This window comes from Brachionichthys hirsutus, chromosome 12 (genome assembly GCF_040956055.1).
Source record: "Brachionichthys hirsutus isolate HB-005 chromosome 12, CSIRO-AGI_Bhir_v1, whole genome shotgun sequence".
Taxonomy (NCBI): Eukaryota; Metazoa; Chordata; class Actinopteri; order Lophiiformes; family Brachionichthyidae; genus Brachionichthys; species Brachionichthys hirsutus.
The window spans coordinates 8809188-8829193 of record NC_090908.1 but is presented as its reverse complement, the minus strand read 5'-3'; the positions used below and the strand labels follow the sequence as shown (position 1 = coordinate 8829193).

General features: G+C 41.2%; 1 protein-coding gene across 1 annotated transcript in view; it reads left to right on the top strand.

Moving 5' to 3' along the window:
* Positions 1 to 20006, top strand: part of pard3bb (par-3 family cell polarity regulator beta b) — a 134395-nt gene that overhangs the window by 38717 nt on the left and 75672 nt on the right. The window contains exons 6-14 of the mRNA XM_068746235.1: positions 2017 to 2100; positions 2875 to 3000; positions 5784 to 6036; positions 6230 to 6338; positions 7543 to 7682; positions 7770 to 7898; positions 16769 to 16960; positions 17553 to 17711; positions 19531 to 19654. Of these exons, the coding sequence (XP_068602336.1) occupies positions 2017 to 2100; positions 2875 to 3000; positions 5784 to 6036; positions 6230 to 6338; positions 7543 to 7682; positions 7770 to 7898; positions 16769 to 16960; positions 17553 to 17711; positions 19531 to 19654 (1316 nt within the window). The remainder of the gene's footprint in view (positions 1 to 2016; positions 2101 to 2874; positions 3001 to 5783; positions 6037 to 6229; positions 6339 to 7542; positions 7683 to 7769; positions 7899 to 16768; positions 16961 to 17552; positions 17712 to 19530; positions 19655 to 20006) is intronic.

The window sequence follows — 20006 nt, the reverse complement described above, 5'->3', positions numbered from 1 at the left end:
AAAGAAAAGGAAACGCCGAATGCCTATCAAGTGCTCCTGTGGTGTGTTTGTTTGTTCTCGTGGGAGTCTAAAAAGATCAGAGTACTGCAGTGGGGAGGGATAGAGGGAGGAGTTCATCTTCCCCCCTAATATTAATGTTATTGATTAGCCTTGTCTAATTAAGTCAGTGCATCCTCCTCTTTGCATTTCATTATGTCTCGCTTGACCTTCTTGACTTTTTACCTTTTTTAACTTTTTCTCTGTCCCTCTGTTTTTTTTAGAAACTTTTTTTGTCAGTTGTTCATTTGGCCACAGTTACATGAAACATTCACGGTCATCTTCGGATTTATTCTCATGACATAGGGATGCCCTTTTGACTTGTGTTACATCACAATCAACTCCAAATTTGTGAGGAAAATAATGATAAAAATACGACATTAACCCTTTCTACACTTTGTATCTACGACTGCTTGTCTAACATTAGCCTTCTATTACCTTAAACCTAAATGCTGGAATTGTCTTCCTTGATTTAGATGACCGTGTAGCATTGTCAAAGTGAGCATTTGAAAACGGAACATCGGGCTCCGTTATCGATTCATACGTTCATTCGTTCGAGAATCGAGCATCTGAGAATTGTGACAGCATCCAATGACGATGGCACATCATTCTGGTCTCAGATCCGGTTCCTCGTTTCAGCTCCAGATACAGCATGAGGGCTCATAAATGTCAATCTTCCCAGAGTGCTGGTTAAACCAACGCCGGACTGCCAGCCCCGGTCAGAAGCTGCTTTAATCTTTGTGGTTTACAGACAGTCACTGTTGATGATGCTGCAGCATCTGCCATCATGCTCCAGTCCCTAAAATGACACAGCAGTGAGCTGGCTTGCATACTGACATGCTGATTTATCCTTGCCTTTCCTTTCCCTTTATCGCCTGCTCCCTACCTTCCTCCTCATATCGCTCCCTACCTTTCAGTATCTTCCAGCATTGCCTCATCTGTCCTTGACTCCCTCCCTCTTCTCTTCTTTTGCGGTCCCTTGTTTCCCATTGTCTGGGTTAACTCAAATTTGTGTGACAGCCGAGGAGGCAGCATAACTTGTTTTTGGCACCCACCGCCATCAACCAACCCTCTCCATGGAAATTATCAGCATCTGCACTGCTATCAGTTCATGGGGGGGTTTAGGGTTGGATGGATGGATAGTCTAGAGAGAGGGGAAGACAGAATGAGCAGCCAGTGGCAGACGGAGAGAGGACGAGACGGGAGGTAGAACTTAATAGTACGAAACTTAGTTCAGACAAACTCACTTAGGCAAAACACACACACAGGGATCAGGGAGAAGGTCATGGGAGGATTAATGGCTGCGCTCTGACAGATAAACGAATCAAACAAACAAACACTTCTACACGCAAACACATTACAACACAGGCAGAATGTAAAGCAGGCGCTCTCTCCGAATGACCAAACGAGACGGAGACTAAATGAGAGGAAGAAACTCATCCAGATGAATGATTCAACAGAAGTGTCTCTCTCTCTCTCACACACACACACACACAAAGCTGTCTAGTTTTGTTGATTTTGAATAGGTTGTCTGCATTTTCTTCTCTAAGGACTGGGTTCACAGTCATGGATTAAGCCCTTGACCACAAAATAAAAGTATTTTCAGCAGAGTGAATGCAGCCGTGGACGTCGACACGCCAATCTGTGACGGTGCTTTTCAGTCATTCCCCCAGGAGGGACACGCTCTTTGTTGGCGTGTTGTTTATGTTGACAACTTCTGTTGTCTTTGAATTTCATGTGTTCTGTGTGCTTTGCCTCACCTTTTTATACACAAATACAAACATGTAATTACCAACATTTGTTTGGTTTGTTTTTGAGATAAGGACAGACAGAATGGAGTGAAGAGCCAGATCTGTCTCTTCATCTGACTTTCTCTTTAGATCAGTATTTCATCATTATATACAACAAAATGGGTGTACTGATATATAATGAACTTCTTTCCAAGCGCACCGATATTTAATATTGTGTGTGTGTGTGTAGCCTCACTAGAACGGTGGAGATCCTGGGAGAGGACAGTCCTCTTGGAATCCATGTGGTCCCCTACTGCTCATCACTCAGTGGACGGTAAGTCTGTCTGCTTTTAGCTCTGTGTGAGCACCGATTCTGATCTTTAAAGAATGTTTCATCTGTGTTGCTGCTTTAGATTTAATGTCACGTAATACTGATGCTAGCTGTTCTGAGCCCTGGCGGTATGCAAACATGGCAACCGCTCACACACAAAAGGGGAAACGTGTCCTCTGTAGGGGTTTCTTTGGGCGTGGGACAGTCAGGCATTGGATGAGGATTTCCTCAAGGAAGACCAGATGAGTTTTTTATGGCTGTTCTCATGACTCACCTGACCCTGCCTTAAATTCCTCTCTTACTCTCTCCTTCCCCTCTCTCTCTCTCTCTCTCTTTCCTCTGTACGTTTCACGAACACCTTCCACTTCTCTCCCCACCATTTCCCGTCATCCTTTTCGTCTCCTAACCTACTTTTAACCATTTTGCAGCAGAAATCTGCCTTTGGCGACGCACCCCTAAGGACAGATGCTCTAGCACTTTCTCTCTTCAGTCATTTCTACCATCCTACTGGTTGCCCATTATATCTCTCCTCATCTGTCACTTGTTATTCTACACGCTGCTTGATTTTTCTGTCTCACTTATGTGCGAACTTGTCTGTCACGTTGTATTTGGTTTACATTTCTTACCTCTCTATTTTGCTATCTACGCTTTTCTCCCAGTCTTGGTAAAACATTTGGACTCCATTCAGAAATGTCTGTCTTCTGCAACACAATGGAATTGTGTATCCAAGTGCAGTGATGAGAACCTCCATTCATCCTCCTTTCTGCCTTTGCTCAGGTCTCTTGGTCTTTACATTCGGGGAATAGAGGAGGAGAGTCGCTCAAGAAGAGAGGGCTTGTTCCAAGAGGAAGAGTGCATCGTCATGATCAATGACACAGACCTCATGGACAAGACCTTTAGCCAGTGAGTGCAACACTGATGATGCGCTTTGTCTCAGACGTCCAAAATCTCCTCTGGAAAAAGTGAAAATATACAAAATAAGATAGTATTAAAGACTCGAATAAAAGTAATTTTGCCCACATTTACCACGTAAATAAAACAAATTAAATGTAGAATGTGTTGAATTGAAAAGTTCACTAATTATTGTTCATAAACATTGACAATGGGATGAGTGAGGAGTTACAGATGAAAATACAGGAGGTGGTGGATAGAGAGAGCAAAATAAAGATATTGTTATAAGATATTTTCCCTCCGTACATCTTGAAATACAAGTCGGGGAAATGGCCCAATGTGCAAATTCATAGTCTTCCTCACTGAACTGAAAGGGAAGTGGTAGAAAGGTGAGTACAGATACATGATGATGTCATCAGGAGCATTGGGAGCCTAAAATGCCATCCTCAAATGACAGTTTATATCTGATTTCATATTAATAAGGCAGCACTAGGTTGTATCAAGGGCCATTTCCTTTCATATTTGCATCATCGGTTTCAGGTTCATTAGAAACAAAAACAAATGTATGTCACTAAAACAACATAAATGGAGCTAATCAAAATGTTCCCCACCTAAATGATCAGGCAAAAATCAAATAAATCCTGATATTTCTATCAAACTTCTCCCATCTAAAACGCATGGATGCTGTTCTGAGGTTATTTCTTCCTCCTTCTCCGTTGTGCTTCTAATTTTCTTTTCCATTGTCAGAGGATTTGTATCACTGTTTCATCACCATCACATTTAACACATGTTTTGAGAATGTTACCTCCATTTTCATCGGTTTGTGTGTTTGTGGATGTTGGAATGATGACAACATGTTACAGAGTCTCTATCGTCTAGTTCTTGTCCTGCACTCAGTGAGGTAATGGGATTATCGTATGCAGTATGTGAGGTTTATTTTATGCTGTACTGTAGGTACCGGTAAATGGATTATCACCAGATGGGAATTTGCACCTATTGTTCAAAGACGTGTATGGTCTCTTGGGCACTCACCCACTAACAGCAACACACACACACACACAGAGACAGTCTTGCCACTATTGTTCAGTCACGACAGGTGGATGGAGATGTGCGGCTCGGTTCAGTGAAATATGTGGCACACTTGGCAGCTATATTGAGGTAGCCGCTTTTTATAACAATATCTCTGTTCCACAAATGTGACGTCACACTGTGTCCAATCAGAAATAACAATGACGGATGAAATAAATACATCCACGCAGCTGATTTCATTGTTCTGTGTCATTTAGCGAGATGTGACTCAAGGGATCGATTGGCCAAGACGGGCAGTGGTGCCCAAACACACGCATTCACACTGAGGAACAAGGCTCAGTGCATCATTCACAGACGATGGCATGTTAATGAGCTTCGTTGTAAATACTCTGCAGTTCGCCAAGAAGCTATTTTTCAACCGTAGTCCCTGGACAGATGTTACAAAGTCACCCTAAAAGACGATGGAAACTGCAAAGTTATTCATCATGTGTGAGCATTCAAAACAAAGGGAAGAGAAAAATGAAACATAATTTAGTATAAATTTATACTGCAATGTCAGCCACTAATTAAAATGAGTAGCACAAACAACAAATGCAAAACAATTGTTACCCTTGAGTCATCGCACCAGATCACACAAGTGCTCCTTCCTCCACATTTTAACTACATATTATAGTTATCTTTTTAATCATTGGTTACAGGTAGTGTGCATGTAATACAATGCTTATTATAAAGCAGACTTCATTTATTCTGCTGATCTGTGTCTCTATATCATTTTAATCACAATTTAACTCATTCAATGCCATTAAGGTCTGAATAATGTTTTTCTAACCCAAACATTCACTTCTAACCCTGACATTGAAATCTGCCTCTCTTCAACGGCCAATAACTCTGGAAAGGAAAATGGTAGGAACGCATAGGTGTTTGCATAGTCATAGTAAATAATATTCTGTGGGTCTTGGAACATTGGGATAAATGAGGTAAAACTGGGGCACTCGGCATATAACTGAGCTGAAAATGGCTGGCACTCAATGAGTAAATGTTTGGGCATCCATTCCAGGTATAAATATGATATTTGGAAGTATTATTATATGGCATCTGACATATTCAAATCGGTCCTACGTGACTTTCCAAACATAGTCTCCAGTTTCAGAAACCTCATGATCATTATACAGCTAATAATAATCTAACCTTCAAATAACAGGATTGTAATCCAATCAAATTTAAATAAACCGGATTTTCTCTCTCGGTTATCTGAGGTGAATGATGCTGCGCACCGATTGCCTCTGGCACAGCGGCCCCTATAATTTACTTATCGTAATCTGATATTAACTAATTCTCTTCAGAATTGTCTCCTTTATAGATCATGCGATTATAATGGCCTGCTGTGCAGGTGTCACGGTTCTGTGTTGCATCCGCTTCTCTGTCCTGTCTCCTCTGTACGAAGACAAATCATCAGCAGCAGACAGTGGACGCATGGTACGACCAGTGGTCAATGGGAAAATGACAAAAATGTCAAAGGACAGTGTTTTTCTTTTACCATGTAAGTGCTTCTTAGATGGTGGATAAATTATTTTTACTCTTTCCATTTGTCAAACGTAATAACATTTATACCATCTGTCTTAATTTAAAGAATCCTCTTACTCTGCTTGTCACAGATTGGTGACTGTGATTGATTAATGATATTCAGTAAATACTACATTTTGAGCAGAACATTTACTGTTTCCCTGTTCTCTCTCTCTCCCTCCTTCTACTCCTCACCCTCTCAGAGCCCAGGAAGTGTTCCGTCAGGCGATGCGTTCCCCAGTGGTCCGTTTGGAAGTAATTTCTTCCAATAACAGAGACCGCTACGAGAAGAGCCTGATTGGTCAGCTGTATGGCAACGGTCCTGACAGCAGCCCCCGCATTGGCAAAACTAAAGAGCTTCCTCCAACTGTCAAAGCCAAACCCATCTTTAAACCCTCTGAGAATCCAGCCATTCGATTGGCAGAAGAAGCTGTTGCCATGGAATCTGCTGTTAGTGTAAGTTTGTCTACTCTACTATTGACATATAGGATATTTAGAATTTGCAGTTTAAATCTCATGCACAGATTTAAACACAGTACAGAGTGCATTGGAAAATTACTTTGATGAGCATTCATGCTCATCAAAGTGATTCACCAAAGCTGGCAGGTTTTTGTGCTGTCAAATATTCTAAAATGCTCTGTCCGCCTAGACACCCAAAATCAGGGGTGACAGTCCCCTCCTGAGGAAAAGTCCCGCCCTCTCAAGTATGGTGGCCAATAAGAGAGCAGGACGAAGACTGAGAATCGATCTAAAGAAAGGTGAGGACCATTGTTCCGCAAATATATGGTGCGATGGCTTTAAACAAGTGTTGAACTTTTTCAAATGCTTATTAGTTAAAATGGGCCTTCCAACAGTGAAAACAGGAAGGTTCTTTCTTTGGTTTAATGCTTAATTATTGAAATTAACAAAATGTTATTTCTGATGTATTTATTATATTCTAATATAAAGTGTATATATTTCCATGTAAACATTTGAAACATGCCCTTATATTTATTCTCTAATTTTCAACAGGTTAGAATATTTAGCTATTTTCAAACAAAATAAATTTCAAAGACACACACACAATATTAAAACTATCAGCTCTAAAGTGAATTAATTACATTTGATGCAAATCAACATAGTTTGGGTTTGTCAGTTCAGATTGAGCCACTCTTTTTTTAATCTGTTTTTCCTGCTTCTCTAGTTTTTCTTTAAGTGTCCCTCATTATCTCTCTTAGTTCTTTCCATCTTACAAATGTATATAATTTCATTTTACTTCTTGCTGCTGTACCAGAATCGCACTTACTTTTATAAAGCGTCCTCTCTGGGTGACTCTCCTTCCTTTCACCCTTCCTCTCTCCATCTTCCTAATTCCCTCTCTTCAGGGTCTATTAAGTCTTTATTGATCAGTTCATTTCTGCTGATATGAATTCATACTGGACCAAACTGCTGACTTGGCTCTGCTAAAGAGACCAGACTAAATTAAGTCTATAAAACACACAACCCGTGTGTGTGTGTGTGTGTGTGTGTTCGTTCTGTTGCTCATGCATGCGTGTTTATGAGTGCTTTCTCGCTGGTTTGTGCCTGCACATGTTTGTCCCTGATTACTCTTCTAATCTCATTCCGTCTCTTTCCGGATCATTTCACTCATTGCTCTTTTGCCTTTTCCGTCTCGTTGTCCCTCATCTGAGCCGTTTTCAAAAGCCTTCATACCTGCAGATACTGTCGCACCAACTGTAGCTAAAGGATTTAAAGTGGCACGGACACAAAAATCCCCGAGTCAACAACACTGTGTTGAAGTTCTCAGGCCCATTCTGAGGAGGAGATTTCACTCAAAGCCTGTGGGAATGGAAATATCGAGGCAGGGAGTAAACACCTATACAGGGTATCCTTGAGCCGAGATGGGCCTGGGCGTGTTGCTTACACTGGCATGAGGCTCTTTATCACTGCCTTTTACACATTTTATGTCTGTTATGTGCCTAGGTTCAGAAGGCCTTGGTTTTACTGTCGTAACCAGAGATTCTTCGGTTCATGGTCCCGGTCCCATTCTTGTCAAAAACATTCTGCCGCGTGGAGCCGCCGTCAAAGATGGACGCTTGCAGTCTGGAGACCGTATACTGGAGGTACAGGAAGGAAACAACAAAACACATTTGTCATTCTTTTAATAGACTGTGTTGAAAGACGATAGTTAAAACTCTGTCTTCGTTTAGGTCAATGGCGTGGATATCGGCGGCGTCGGCCAAGAGGAGCTGGTGTGTATGCTGCGCAGCACGCGGCAGGGAGAGAGTGTGTGCCTTGTGGTGCTACGTCAGGAAGACATGTTCCTGCCTCGTGAGATGGTAAGAACCAATCACAGTGTCTGCGTCGGGTCTCAGTCATCCAGGTTGAGGTAAATCACAATGCTTTTATTTTGTCAGCAAGGGTAACGTGAGTTGATTTGCACTTCACTGGCCAGTTGTATGAATAATGGTTTCTTACAGATTCGTCTAACACAACCAAAAAATACACAAAATAAACCTCTAATGTTCCTGTTTTTGGTCAACAGGCTGGCCTGGATGACGTACGGCTCAGCAGCCTCTAGACATTTTTATATAGAGATTTACCCCACATGACAATGAGGGCATTTTTTCAGTAATCTGAAAGGTGATGCAATTCACTGTCCATTTATTTTCTTTCTTTAAACCAAAAAACATGTAATAATATATATATATATATATATATATTTTAGATTGCTTTTCTGATTGAAGCAATTGAGCCTGTTGTAAATCTTGGCCTTGATGACATTTTGTACCAGCCTTTCTTTGCCAAACTGTTTCTTCTGAATTTCCACACTGTTTTGATTAATAAACACAAATTTTATTCATCTTTGCTCCTTTTTCATGTTTTTTCCTTCATGATTAACGGCTGTGCATGCATCTTTACTGCTATTCTATGCAGTATTTATTTTCACATATAACCATATTTTGCTACTCTATCCTTTTTATTTCATGTTGCCTTTTGTGGCTCCTTCCCACCTCATCAATCAAGGTTTCCTGAACGACTGCCGTGAAGTTCCACGAACACACTAGCATGCGACCCTGATCCCTACAGGAAACCGTTTCAGTGGACAGGAAGTGAAGCGATGTGTTGAAGTGTTTATATGAGAATAACAATTAAAAACATGTACGCGTCCCCAGTTTGTCAGTGTAGCATGTCTGAGCATGAACATCTCGACTATACTCCTAATACATCTCTACCACCTAAATATTACAGAGCACTAGTAAGCATGCTACAACACAAGGATGGTTGAATTGTTATTACCTGGCTTATGTATCAGAGACTAATCCTGCCCTTTAAGATCATGTAAGTGTGTTGCTATACTTATTCAATGATTTATATTAAGCTGCATGCTTTTTACTTATTACGCATTGTGAGATCTACAAATGGATTTGATTAATTGTTTTCTTAAAATCCTGTTAAAATGACACATTCAACTAGACGACACTCAAAGATTAGCCGCTCACTTTTAAGAGCTCCGACTACATGAGAAACGTCATCATCAGACCAAGGCAATCGCAGAGAGAGGAGGCATTGCCATCGTAGAATTCAATTTAAATTAAATAAAACTTCGTGTTCGACTTCAGTATTTATCTTAGTCAAGTTAAAGTAGACTTTCAGTTCCTGTTTTGTGTATTTGGTCATTTGGACATTATTTGTCCGCAGTTGATGGATGAGTTTAATGAAAAAGCATGAACAGATTTTATTTTTAAGTACATTACGGAACCTTATCAGTGTCTTGCCTTTTAATGAAGTAACCACAGTGTCTGGTTAAATGTGTGTGTTTTATTCACTTACCTTGTGTCATTCAGAGTTTGCAATGCTTAATCGGATGTTTATTTCCCCTGCTGTTGATCGCAGAGTTTTTAAGGCAGTGTGTTACAAAGACCTTTTTGGTCTTTGCTATAGCTGGATCATAAACGGCTGATACTGCTGTCCAGAAGGACTTGGATCATCCCAAAATACTGCTTCCGCTGTTGTTGCTGAATTTAAATGAATGGTAATGCAAATTATGCTTGTGCAAAATAGAACAGATGTGGTAGAAAAATGCAGACGTGTGAGGCGTCGCCCTGAAATGAAGAATGAGTATGAAACATTGATGTTTTGACTCTTCTTTGCAGTTTAGTGTGAACATTGATGAATTACAATAGGTAAACTGTAGTTTTAATGCATCATTCTAGGTAGATTCTGGGTGTATCTTTGAGGATGGATGATTTGACTCGGTAACATTTTAAAATATGTTGTGTTACACTCAAAGGAATCAACATAGTTGACAGTTGACTTGAAACCTTTTGAACGGACAGGCGAACAAACAAAATCTCAGGAATACAGACGGAACAAAGCCATAACCAGCAGAAATGGGAGGAGCCAGTGCAGCCGTGAGTGAAGCGAGACACAGAAATTGTTTAGATTAGTTTATTAATTTGTTAATCTGTGTTTCATTTTTGTCATTCTGACACCGGGCACACAAATCCCATAACTTGTGAAAACTGGGAAATGTCATAAAGAACAATAGTGCACCATAATCCCACAAAGCAGGAAGTGCCCTTCAGAAGTTTTAAACACTTGGAGGTGCAAGGTGGGAATTATGTACTTAATACGGTTTAATACACAAGAAAAGACAATGATGGACAGCTCCAGCCTGATATACTGTGTTCAGTGGTGTAGATGGAGTTCCAGGGAATCTTTCCCGGTGATTCATATTAAGGTTCATGCCAGCTTGTTTGTGTTAGCGGAGGGGAAGCAGAAGAAGGATGATGATGAAATGATGGAAGGATCTTGTCTGTCTTCTCCTCCCCCTCTTCCGTTGTCTCATTTTAGCCCACCATCTGGTGCTGTCTGCTAATGTCTGTGCTCGCTGTAGAACAAAGATGTCACACCACCACCACCGCTGCGCACACGCACACACACGCACCCACACACACAGTCACTTGTTTATCTAACATACAATCATATCCATCCAGATTCCGCAGTATAACAAGTGTGTTCTACATCCACCTGCTGTGCTGGCTTTCTGTAAAGATTGTTTTTTTCCACACACCCACAAACCTTCACAGAACTACATATCTGCTAACTTGGCCAGTGCAGAGAAAACAATGTTTGAAGAAAATATTTTCTTTCTCCTCCCAGACTGATACTTCTCGCATGTCACTTAAAACTCCTTTTTTTTTTTTCAATCTGTTAACGGGCTCTTTAAAGTTTTCAAACCGACTACCAGGAGAACGAGGTAGCAGTTTTTGTTCGGAAATGCATTCTGCTGAATATCACAACGCAAAGATGTACAGATTTAGCAAACTGTCGACGAATCGGAGTGAAATGGAAGGTTTCCATATTAATAAACCAAACTCTCTTGCTTTCCAGTATGTGACAAGCTGCAAGCGAGTCCTTTATCCTTTCCCCACAACAGCTGGCATCACAGAACATTCAAAACAAAACAAATTTATTGAACAGTTTCTTCATTCGAGTAATTGCTTTTCCATCACTGCTGTTGCGTGTGTGTGTGTGTGTGTGTGTGTGCGCGTACATGCATGTTTTTGTCTACACTTCTTTGCAGTCTGTAGTTTATTTCTGTGGGTGCATGTGCATTACGACTATCCGGTGGTATGACCTCACAGAATCACTGGAGTAGATTCCCCATCTGTTACTCTCTCTGAAACCCATGTATTCACACACGCATAGACACACACACACACACACACACACACACACACAGACATGCACTCGCAAACAAACTCCTTGGCAGTTTGGCGTCTCAGCAGGAGCTGCCATCATCCCAGTGGAAGCAGCAGAGAAGTGTATCATGTCCTTTCTCTCTGTGCTCCGTCTCCGCTCACATGTCTTCGCTGTTTATTGAAGATTTATCAGCCCCTTCACCAGCCTATCATCTAAAGTCACTGCTGTTCCTTAAAGCCCTCTGCACACGAGTGCTGCACACACACGCTACGCGTTTAAGCCACAAGGAATCAGCATTGGTGTTGCTCCTGCTCCTACCAACAAAACAACAGTTTTGTTAAGAGCATCAAAGAGTCGTAGAGGAACAAGTTTCCCTCATCTTTGATTTTTATTAGCTTTATGACATCTAGAATATAATAATTTGAACATATAACATCAACAAGATGGCTGCGCAGACCAATGAACAGCAGGGTGGTGGAGCTATTTGAATTAAAGCTGCGTACGGACAGTTTGCTGCTGTGATAATTTTGTCATAACATGAGCAGTTTTACTGAACATTTTGTTTGCTGGGATTACATTGATATTTTTTGGAAGATGTAATTTCAATGCTAAAAGCTAAATCTGCAATTTGGTAAGAAAATGCACACTAAATGTAAGATGATCACACCCCCAGTTCCCTGTTTCGACAATACACACACACACACCCAACAGGGAGGGGATAAGGCACGTCTTCCAGATCAAATAAAACACAACCTTACTTACTTGTAGCAAGCTGAGCCAGTTAGATGAGGAGATCCTACAAAATAAAGCTTTGGCCTCGTACAGAAAGTAGAAGCAGCGAGAGAAAACGGCGAGCCTGGTTCTTCCCCAAAACAACTGACTGTGCACATTATTTTGTGAACTGACTCATTAGCACATCGTAGGCCTTTTATTTGATATGTAGCAAAAATGCGATGTTGCCATTACTATGTGAATAGAAGTGAAATATGTATTTCTTACTCAGTGAAAACGTGGGTGCAGAGTCTGTATGATTCAGTCAGGTTCAGGCTGTTGTAGCAAACGGTATAACACTTCATCAAAACTGCACGCATAAAAGGAACCGTTTTAATCTTGCCAAGTAGAGGTTTGTACAACCATATGCCCTTGCAAGCACTTTTTTTCTGTGCTCCTTGTTACCACACCCACTCAGCAGCCACAGAAAAATGTCATCAAATAAATCAGCTGAGACAGACATTCTCTGTAAAAGATTCCATTCAATGCTTCAACATTTAAAAGAAAAAACAGCTGTGAGTTACAGCCTGTTGCAAATAATACATTTGGTGATCATGCAGGGGGGGGGGGGGGGGCGCTCTGGCACATGGACAGAGGGCTGCCCTGATGACGCATATTACAACGTGACTACGGGGGGTTGCTAGGTAACCTTTTAGGGGGTACGAAACCTTGGATTAGGCAATTTAGCAAAAAAGAAATCAATTAATTTCAATGTTTCATTGTTAAACATTGTTTTGGGGGGGATAATGCCATTAAGTTTAAATAAAATAAATTGTTGATCAAATGTAGTATAAATTGCATTCGTCATATGAAATACAGTATTACTGTACTTTTGTTGGGGGAGCGAGAAGAAGCCCAAAAGTCAGCTCCTTCAGCTCAAAGTCGTCTAGAATAAGACACAGAAGGTTTGAGATGCTGTTCTGTGGATTGAGGAAGCATGATGCTGATGCTGAAAGAAGACCTTACCTCCAGTGAAGCTTTGCAGGGGCTTGGTGGTGCTCTGGGCCAGCTCTACTTCCTTGGACACTGGAAATCTGCAGGATATAGAGGCTGAAATTGATTCCTTCAGGTACCTCATTGTCTGTGAGGAAGCTCTAGCTTCAGCTTTATAGGACAATCCAAAGCAACAGTGATGCCAAACACACCTTTAGGATCAGACAAGGGTTTTTTTTGGGGGGGGGGGCTGATCATTCCAGTGTGGTCGTCACAGTTGTGTGATTCGAATTTCATCTCTTGTGGGATTTAAAGAAAGCTGTTGCAGAATGTTAACCAGGAATATTCTAGAACGCGATGCCTTTGCAAATCAGGAATGGACTAAGGCTCCGCAGGAATGCTGCCAGGTGCTGGTATCTGGATATGCCTGGTGTTTGTAGCAGGTCATGGCAGTTTACTAGAGATAGTTATCATGGAGAAGTTTAATAATTTGGAGACTGCAGTAGTCGGGAAAAGTAGGATTTTGTGATCTGTTCGGGAAAACAAAACAATGTGATACTGTTGTCTAACTGTTTGATCTGTTTATTGCAAACATCTGATTATTTTTCCAGTAAACTTAATATTCAAGGGAGGGTTGAGTAATGTTGGACCATGTGGATCGAATCACAGAAAAGCACAAGAGCACTGAAAGTGCATGTTGCACATTTCATGTGAAATTAACCATAGCCGCCGCGGATCATTCGTTCTTTCTTTCTTTCTTTTTTTTTTTCCACTGTCGTCTCAGACTGGCAAATGATCCGTAGTCACAGTCAGATTTATAACAATAGGCGTAATCTTTACTCTGACCATGGGGTAGTGGGGGGAAAAAAGGGGGCGAGGAATTGGACCACATGCTGTGAATTCAGTAAATCAAAATCAGAGCACTTTAGGTCAAGGTTTCCCCCTGTGGGGCTGCGAGCAGCTTGGCTAGGAAGACAAAAACTGAAAGGAAAAAAAAAATACGAGAGTCACAATGAGGTGTATTTAAGAGTATTATCATTATTCATCAGTGCTTTTAGCTCGTGCCTTATTTCAACATTTTTTTCATCATTCTTTATTTCTCCCTTTGCCCTTCAGTTCCCTTTGGCCTTTCGAGTGTCTTTTTAATTTGTGGTTTTGTGTTGTCGTTCTCTGCCCCAAGCTCATTTTAACCAAATGTGTCCTTACGCTTATCTCCCACCTACATTTCTGTAACTCATTGTAATAAAATGACACCCAATCTCATTCACACACCCCGACAGACACTGAGCTGTCTTCTTAATTGCTTGCATGCCTGTTGGATCCATCGCGGTGGCAAACCCCATTTCAATGTCAAACGACCAGTGTACACTAACTAGATGGATTTAATTAAGATCATGTTGCAAAGATACAAACACGTCTGATAGCTGCGAGCAGAAACAGACACGGGTGCACAGAACTCCTTATTAGTTAAGTATTACACACGGATATAACCACCAATCAAAGAAATGAGAGTGAGGTAATAGAAATGTTCCGTCAAATTGCAGCGTGCACTTCATGTGTGTATGTGGCCCTGTCCATTCTGTGTTTTTGTGCGTCTGTTTCTAAAGCAATTGCACTAATGAAATTTCTGGGTCTTGTTTAATTTGTTAGTTTATTTTTATAATCGAGCCACTGAACATGAATTACCTTCTTTAGCCAGGTGGTTGTAAAAAATATACGCACAGATGCGAAGTTGGACAGTAAATTACAATATTTTTTTGTTTTGTTTCTACTTTTCACACACATTGTTTTTTTTTGTCTGCTAAATTATCAGAGGCTGTGCTCATTCATTGCGTTAAAGGGAAATTGAATAAATCATCCATATAAACACATCTGTGTACATTTGCATATTTTTGTCAGATTTCATAAAACATCTCCCAGCTTTGTGGGCGGTCCCGACCCTCGAGCTCAGAGCTGCTGCTTTCAACTTTCCAGCTTCAGAACAAAACCCTTACACTGCGCTAAATTAAATCTGACTTTGCTTTTTGTCACATGTTCAGTGCGGGAAAACAAAATCATAAATTATCATAGCAGGAAATGTTTAAAAGATAGCTAAAGATTATATAGGTGGCAGAAAAACTGTAGCCAACCTGTCAAATCATGAGTGCAGCATTATCCGACGTGGAAACTAGTACATTCTTCATATAATTATGGAAAGAAATTAGCTAACATTTCTCAATGGGACATTTTGAAGTTCTTTTCAAGGTCGTGAAGCTTCCTATCAGGTCCGGACAGTCGGTCTGATGAGGTGAGTTTTTCCAGCAGGGAAAACAGTTTTCTGCAGAGTAGAGGACTTTGTGTCGGCTTAACGCTGTTAAACCTACAATCCCCACAGACAAACACTGTCTAAACCTGACACTGCTGACCCACGCAGGCACACACACACACACACACACCAAGCTTAGACAGAAGTCATGCACATACATAGACAGGTGCATGGAGACTCAAGATTCGCACATGTGCACATATATAGATTTTTCTACCATGGAGTTATTGGATTTTGCATCCACACAGAAATGAAAAGAAAGATATAAACTTACAAAAACAGTCCAGATAGAAAACTAAAAACTTGAAGATGGCAAATATAAAACATTTATTAGATATTTGTAAAGGTAGACAGACAAAAGACTGACTTTAGGACGGACAATGATTCTTGTAGTTTCTGAAAGATATAACCGCAGTATCAAGAGGTAGTGAAAGTAAAAGATCAGAAATGGATATCCAAATGCTTTTGGACTTTGAAAGACAAGCTATTTCAAATTCAAACATCCAGTTTTTTTCTAAACCGATATACACGTTTGCTTGATGTCTTCAAGATGGTCATGTCTAGCATTCTCTCACATCACATTGTCTTAACAAAACAAAAGCATGTTGAGGTTGATGACACTTTTAAATTTACGCTCTCTTTCTACAGTCACCGTTTTAATCTCTCATAATAGTTTAATAGCTGTCCTATTTTAAAGGTTCCTGTGGGGTTACTGTGTAAGTTTGTGTAAACTGAACGTGTTTTTGATAATATTTCCTATACAATGTTCTCTTTTCATCGGCTCCTTTATTCCAGATCAATAATCATAATCAGGCTGGACAATATTTTAGAACCAGCCTGATGACTCTCAAAATCGAAGTTTTATGAGTATTTGGAATGAAAGAACGCTATTTAATTGTCATTGCGTATTGAAATGGATCATCTATATGTGTTGCTACAGTCCTACGTCTCTGTTGTGCCATCCAAGACTTCAAACACACTTTCATCTTGCAGGATCCACATGCTTTCTTTGATTTTGGTGTTATTCCCACTCGCTGTGGCTTCGTCTCAGACTTCATCATTACTACCAGACTTTGTCGTTGATAATGCGTTTTGTTTTTTCAGCATCATCCGTCTGGGTTTACACGGTAATAGCCATTTTTTTCTCCGTTTTTCCTTCTCACTCCCCCGTCTTTTCTCTCCATTTTCCCTTTACACTCATGATTTTTGTCTTCCTGGATCTCGCTGTTTTTTTTTTTTTTTTTGCATTCTCCAATGCTCTTGTTAAAATGTACAGGTTGTTTTACTGATAATACTGAGAGGAGAAAAAGACGTGTGGAGCAAAAGAAGGCAGGCAGTCCAAAAAGCTTGAAAACCTCCTAATGGTTCCTCACAAATTGAGAATCCATTAGTTTATTCTTGGAGACTATTAAAGCCCGGTGAGTTTCCCCATAGTCTCCTCATCTTCATCCTTTTCTCATGCCTGTCTCTTCCATTGCGCTCTGCTTCCAGAGGGATGACGTGTCCCGTGTGCCGACCTTTGTTTCTGAGAATGGGAAGGAGCAGCTTATGTTCGAGGTGCCGCTTAATGACAGCGGATCTGCGGGGCTCGGCATCAGCCTCAAAGGTAACAAGTCCAGGGAGACGGGAGAGGACCTGGGGATCTTCATCAAGTCCATTATACATGGAGGGGCGGCGTTCAAGGTGAATAGACAGCCTCATCTGAAATGAGCAAATATAAATAACGACAAGCTGGGAATCACTCCTTGGAAAATTTGGAATAGAATCCAAAACCTCATCTGCACCTAGATATCCTTTAGGGGGGGTGAAACGAGCCCTAATTTTCGAGGTATAGAAAATGAGTTTTCTCAATAAAAAATATTGTCAATTTATGAGGCATCATCTGATACTCATGTGGATGTATTGTACTTCCACAGTCTCTGCAGCCATGTGCTCTGTTCCATTAAACTAGCATAAAAAGTTAATGATGACACACACACACACACCTGTGCAGCCTTTGTCAGTGCACAAAAATGGATGCAATCAAAGTCAGACAGATGGACCTGATTGTCGTCTGACTGTAGGTTACCTTATACAGTCATAGAAAAATGAGTGTGTGTGATTTAGTGTGTGACGAGTTGTGATTAGTTTTCTGGCTTCATTTTGGTGTAACTGGACAGAGTTGTTCGGTGAAGGCTACAGGTGTGTGTAAGTGTGTGTCTGGACACTGAACATAAGTGAGCATGAATGTACTTTCGAACATGCTCATATATAACACACGCATTGTGTTGTACAGGATGGCCGTCTGTGCATCAACGACCAGCTGGTAGCGGTAAATGGAGAGTCCCTGCGGGGATGCTCCAATCACGTGGCGATGGAAACTCTCCGCCGCTCTATGTCGCACGAGGGCAACATAAGAGGGACGATCCAGCTGGTGGTGCTCAGGACCCTGAAGGTACACACAATCTACACTAATGCATTTACAGGTGTATTTTAAGGGTTAATATAAAGGCTTTCTTTTTGGTTAGGGTGTGTGTGTGTGTACAGAGTCTGGTTGGACATGTTTAATGATACATAAAGATGAAACTCATTATAGATGAAATGTTTCGAGGCCAGAATCTATGGTGGGAGAAACAGAGCGGATGAAGGTCTTTGAAAATGAAAATGTGTGTTTTTTAGTCTTCGCCCCTCGGTTGACTCCTATCGACTGCTCCTGCATCTTTTTTTTTTTTTTTTACGCACTCTGACTTTACAGCCCTACGATCCATTCTTCCCATACTTGACATTAGTCTCCCTGCTCTTATCACCACCAAAAAAAGAGCATTTACCCTTTAGCTATTCAGATTCTTGTGTGTCTGTGCATGTGCATGTGCCCGTGCGCTTCTCTTTGTGTGTGTGTGATAGCGCCTTTCGCTGAGCTGTATCTCCTCTTCATGAGCCAGAGAATAAAAGGCATGCTTTTCATGTCGACTGCTTTTCATCCGATGTCTTTAACGCCACTCGGGAGAACATCTGCACCAACCTTTGCTCATACAAAGCCGGGCTGGTTGCTCAAGAGTGAATGGCCTCTTCCAAGGCCTGCTTTTAATAGAGAAATTGCGATATGTACAAGAATAGACGCAAATAAAAGTGCACAGCTCCATAATTTAGGTGTACACGTTAAGTAATAATGGTATAAAGTTGAAATAAAGACCTGATGTGATATTTTGATGTGGACATGGATGTGGCCTGCCCCGACTGCAGCGTTCGGGGCTTACACCTGCCAACAGCTAGGTGGTGAGCAACATCAAAGCGTCGCATCCATGTGTCCCTCTTAGTCTTGAGAGTGGAAAATAAAGGGAAAAAAAAAGACAGATAAAGGCAGATAGATGAGAGGCCGTACCTTAAAAGCCTTTTCTTTTTCGGGCTTTGGTATTGATGCTTTTACCGCAACAGAAGTGGACCACTTTCCTCCCATTCCCCCCCCCCCCCCCCCTCCTCTGATCTTTTTCCCCCCTTCTCTTCTGTGTCCTCTGCTCTTTCTCTCACTCATTCTTTCTGCAGCATTCATCCCTAGCCGGCTCGCTCTAATCTCTCACTTTATTCACCTGCCATTTTCATTCAGTGCAAAACGCTGTCTATCTCTAAACTGAAAATAAAATGGGGCCCCCCCACGGGTACTGTCCAACTCTGAGGCGCTCCGACTGTCAATTCATGTCAATACAAACTATTACATCATTCTGCATTCTTTATATATACATACATGTATTACACACACACACACACACATTATGTGCATCCATTTGAAGCAGATTTACAACTCCACTCTTTGTAGGACTTTTTCATACTGAGATGAGAACACTGAGGATGCTGCATTTCACATAAGGAAACTTGTCTGTATTTTGTGTGAGTAATCGGAGTACACTCTGACACCAGCTAATGGGATGTATGCTGGTCTAGAGAGGCCACTATGACCTCCAACACGCTGAAGAGTGATCTGTCCAGTGCTGGAGCTGAATGTTGGGGGGGGGGGGGGGGTAATCTAGAGGAAGATGACAAGAAGGATTCTTTACACAAATAGAACTTTGTCTTCAAAATAATGAGTTTATACACTGAACACACAGAATCCCTCGATAATTACATCAAAGCGGTTCAATAACATTAAATGAGATGGATAAGAAAAGTAGTGAAAGACATTTTGTCTGAATGTTCTGGCTGATTTCCTTCCTTTTTATTCGGACGCTATCCTGGACCATTACCTGTGAAATGTGTTTTCAATGTGCTCCCTGTATCAGGATCAGCAGGGGCTGTCGCCCAATCGTTCGTTTGACGGCTCCTCTGGCCTGACGGCGAACGGTCAGACCAGCGACTCCTTTGAGCCTCCTGCGATGATGAACGCCAGCCTCACAGCCTTCGACCGTGAGTTCATTTAAAGTTCCTGTCAGAGTTTACATGTTCATGTATAGAATGAGTTTTTGTTAAATGAACATGTTTTATTCATTGAATACATTGCATTGCGCCCAGTGTCTTGAAGTGTCTTGCCTAAGGACGCAACGACAGTGTACACATGTGCCTGAGCCGGGAATCGAACCACCAACCTCCCGATCATAGGACGAGGCTCTCAACCGCCTGCACCACCATCGTCTCACTTCGGGCGTTGCAGCAAAGCTACCGACTTTACGTTTGCAAAATATAGTTTTTGTACAATGTTGGAAAAAAGAAAAGGTGTAAAATCACACTGATCGTTTTCTGTTTTGCTGATACGATAAGA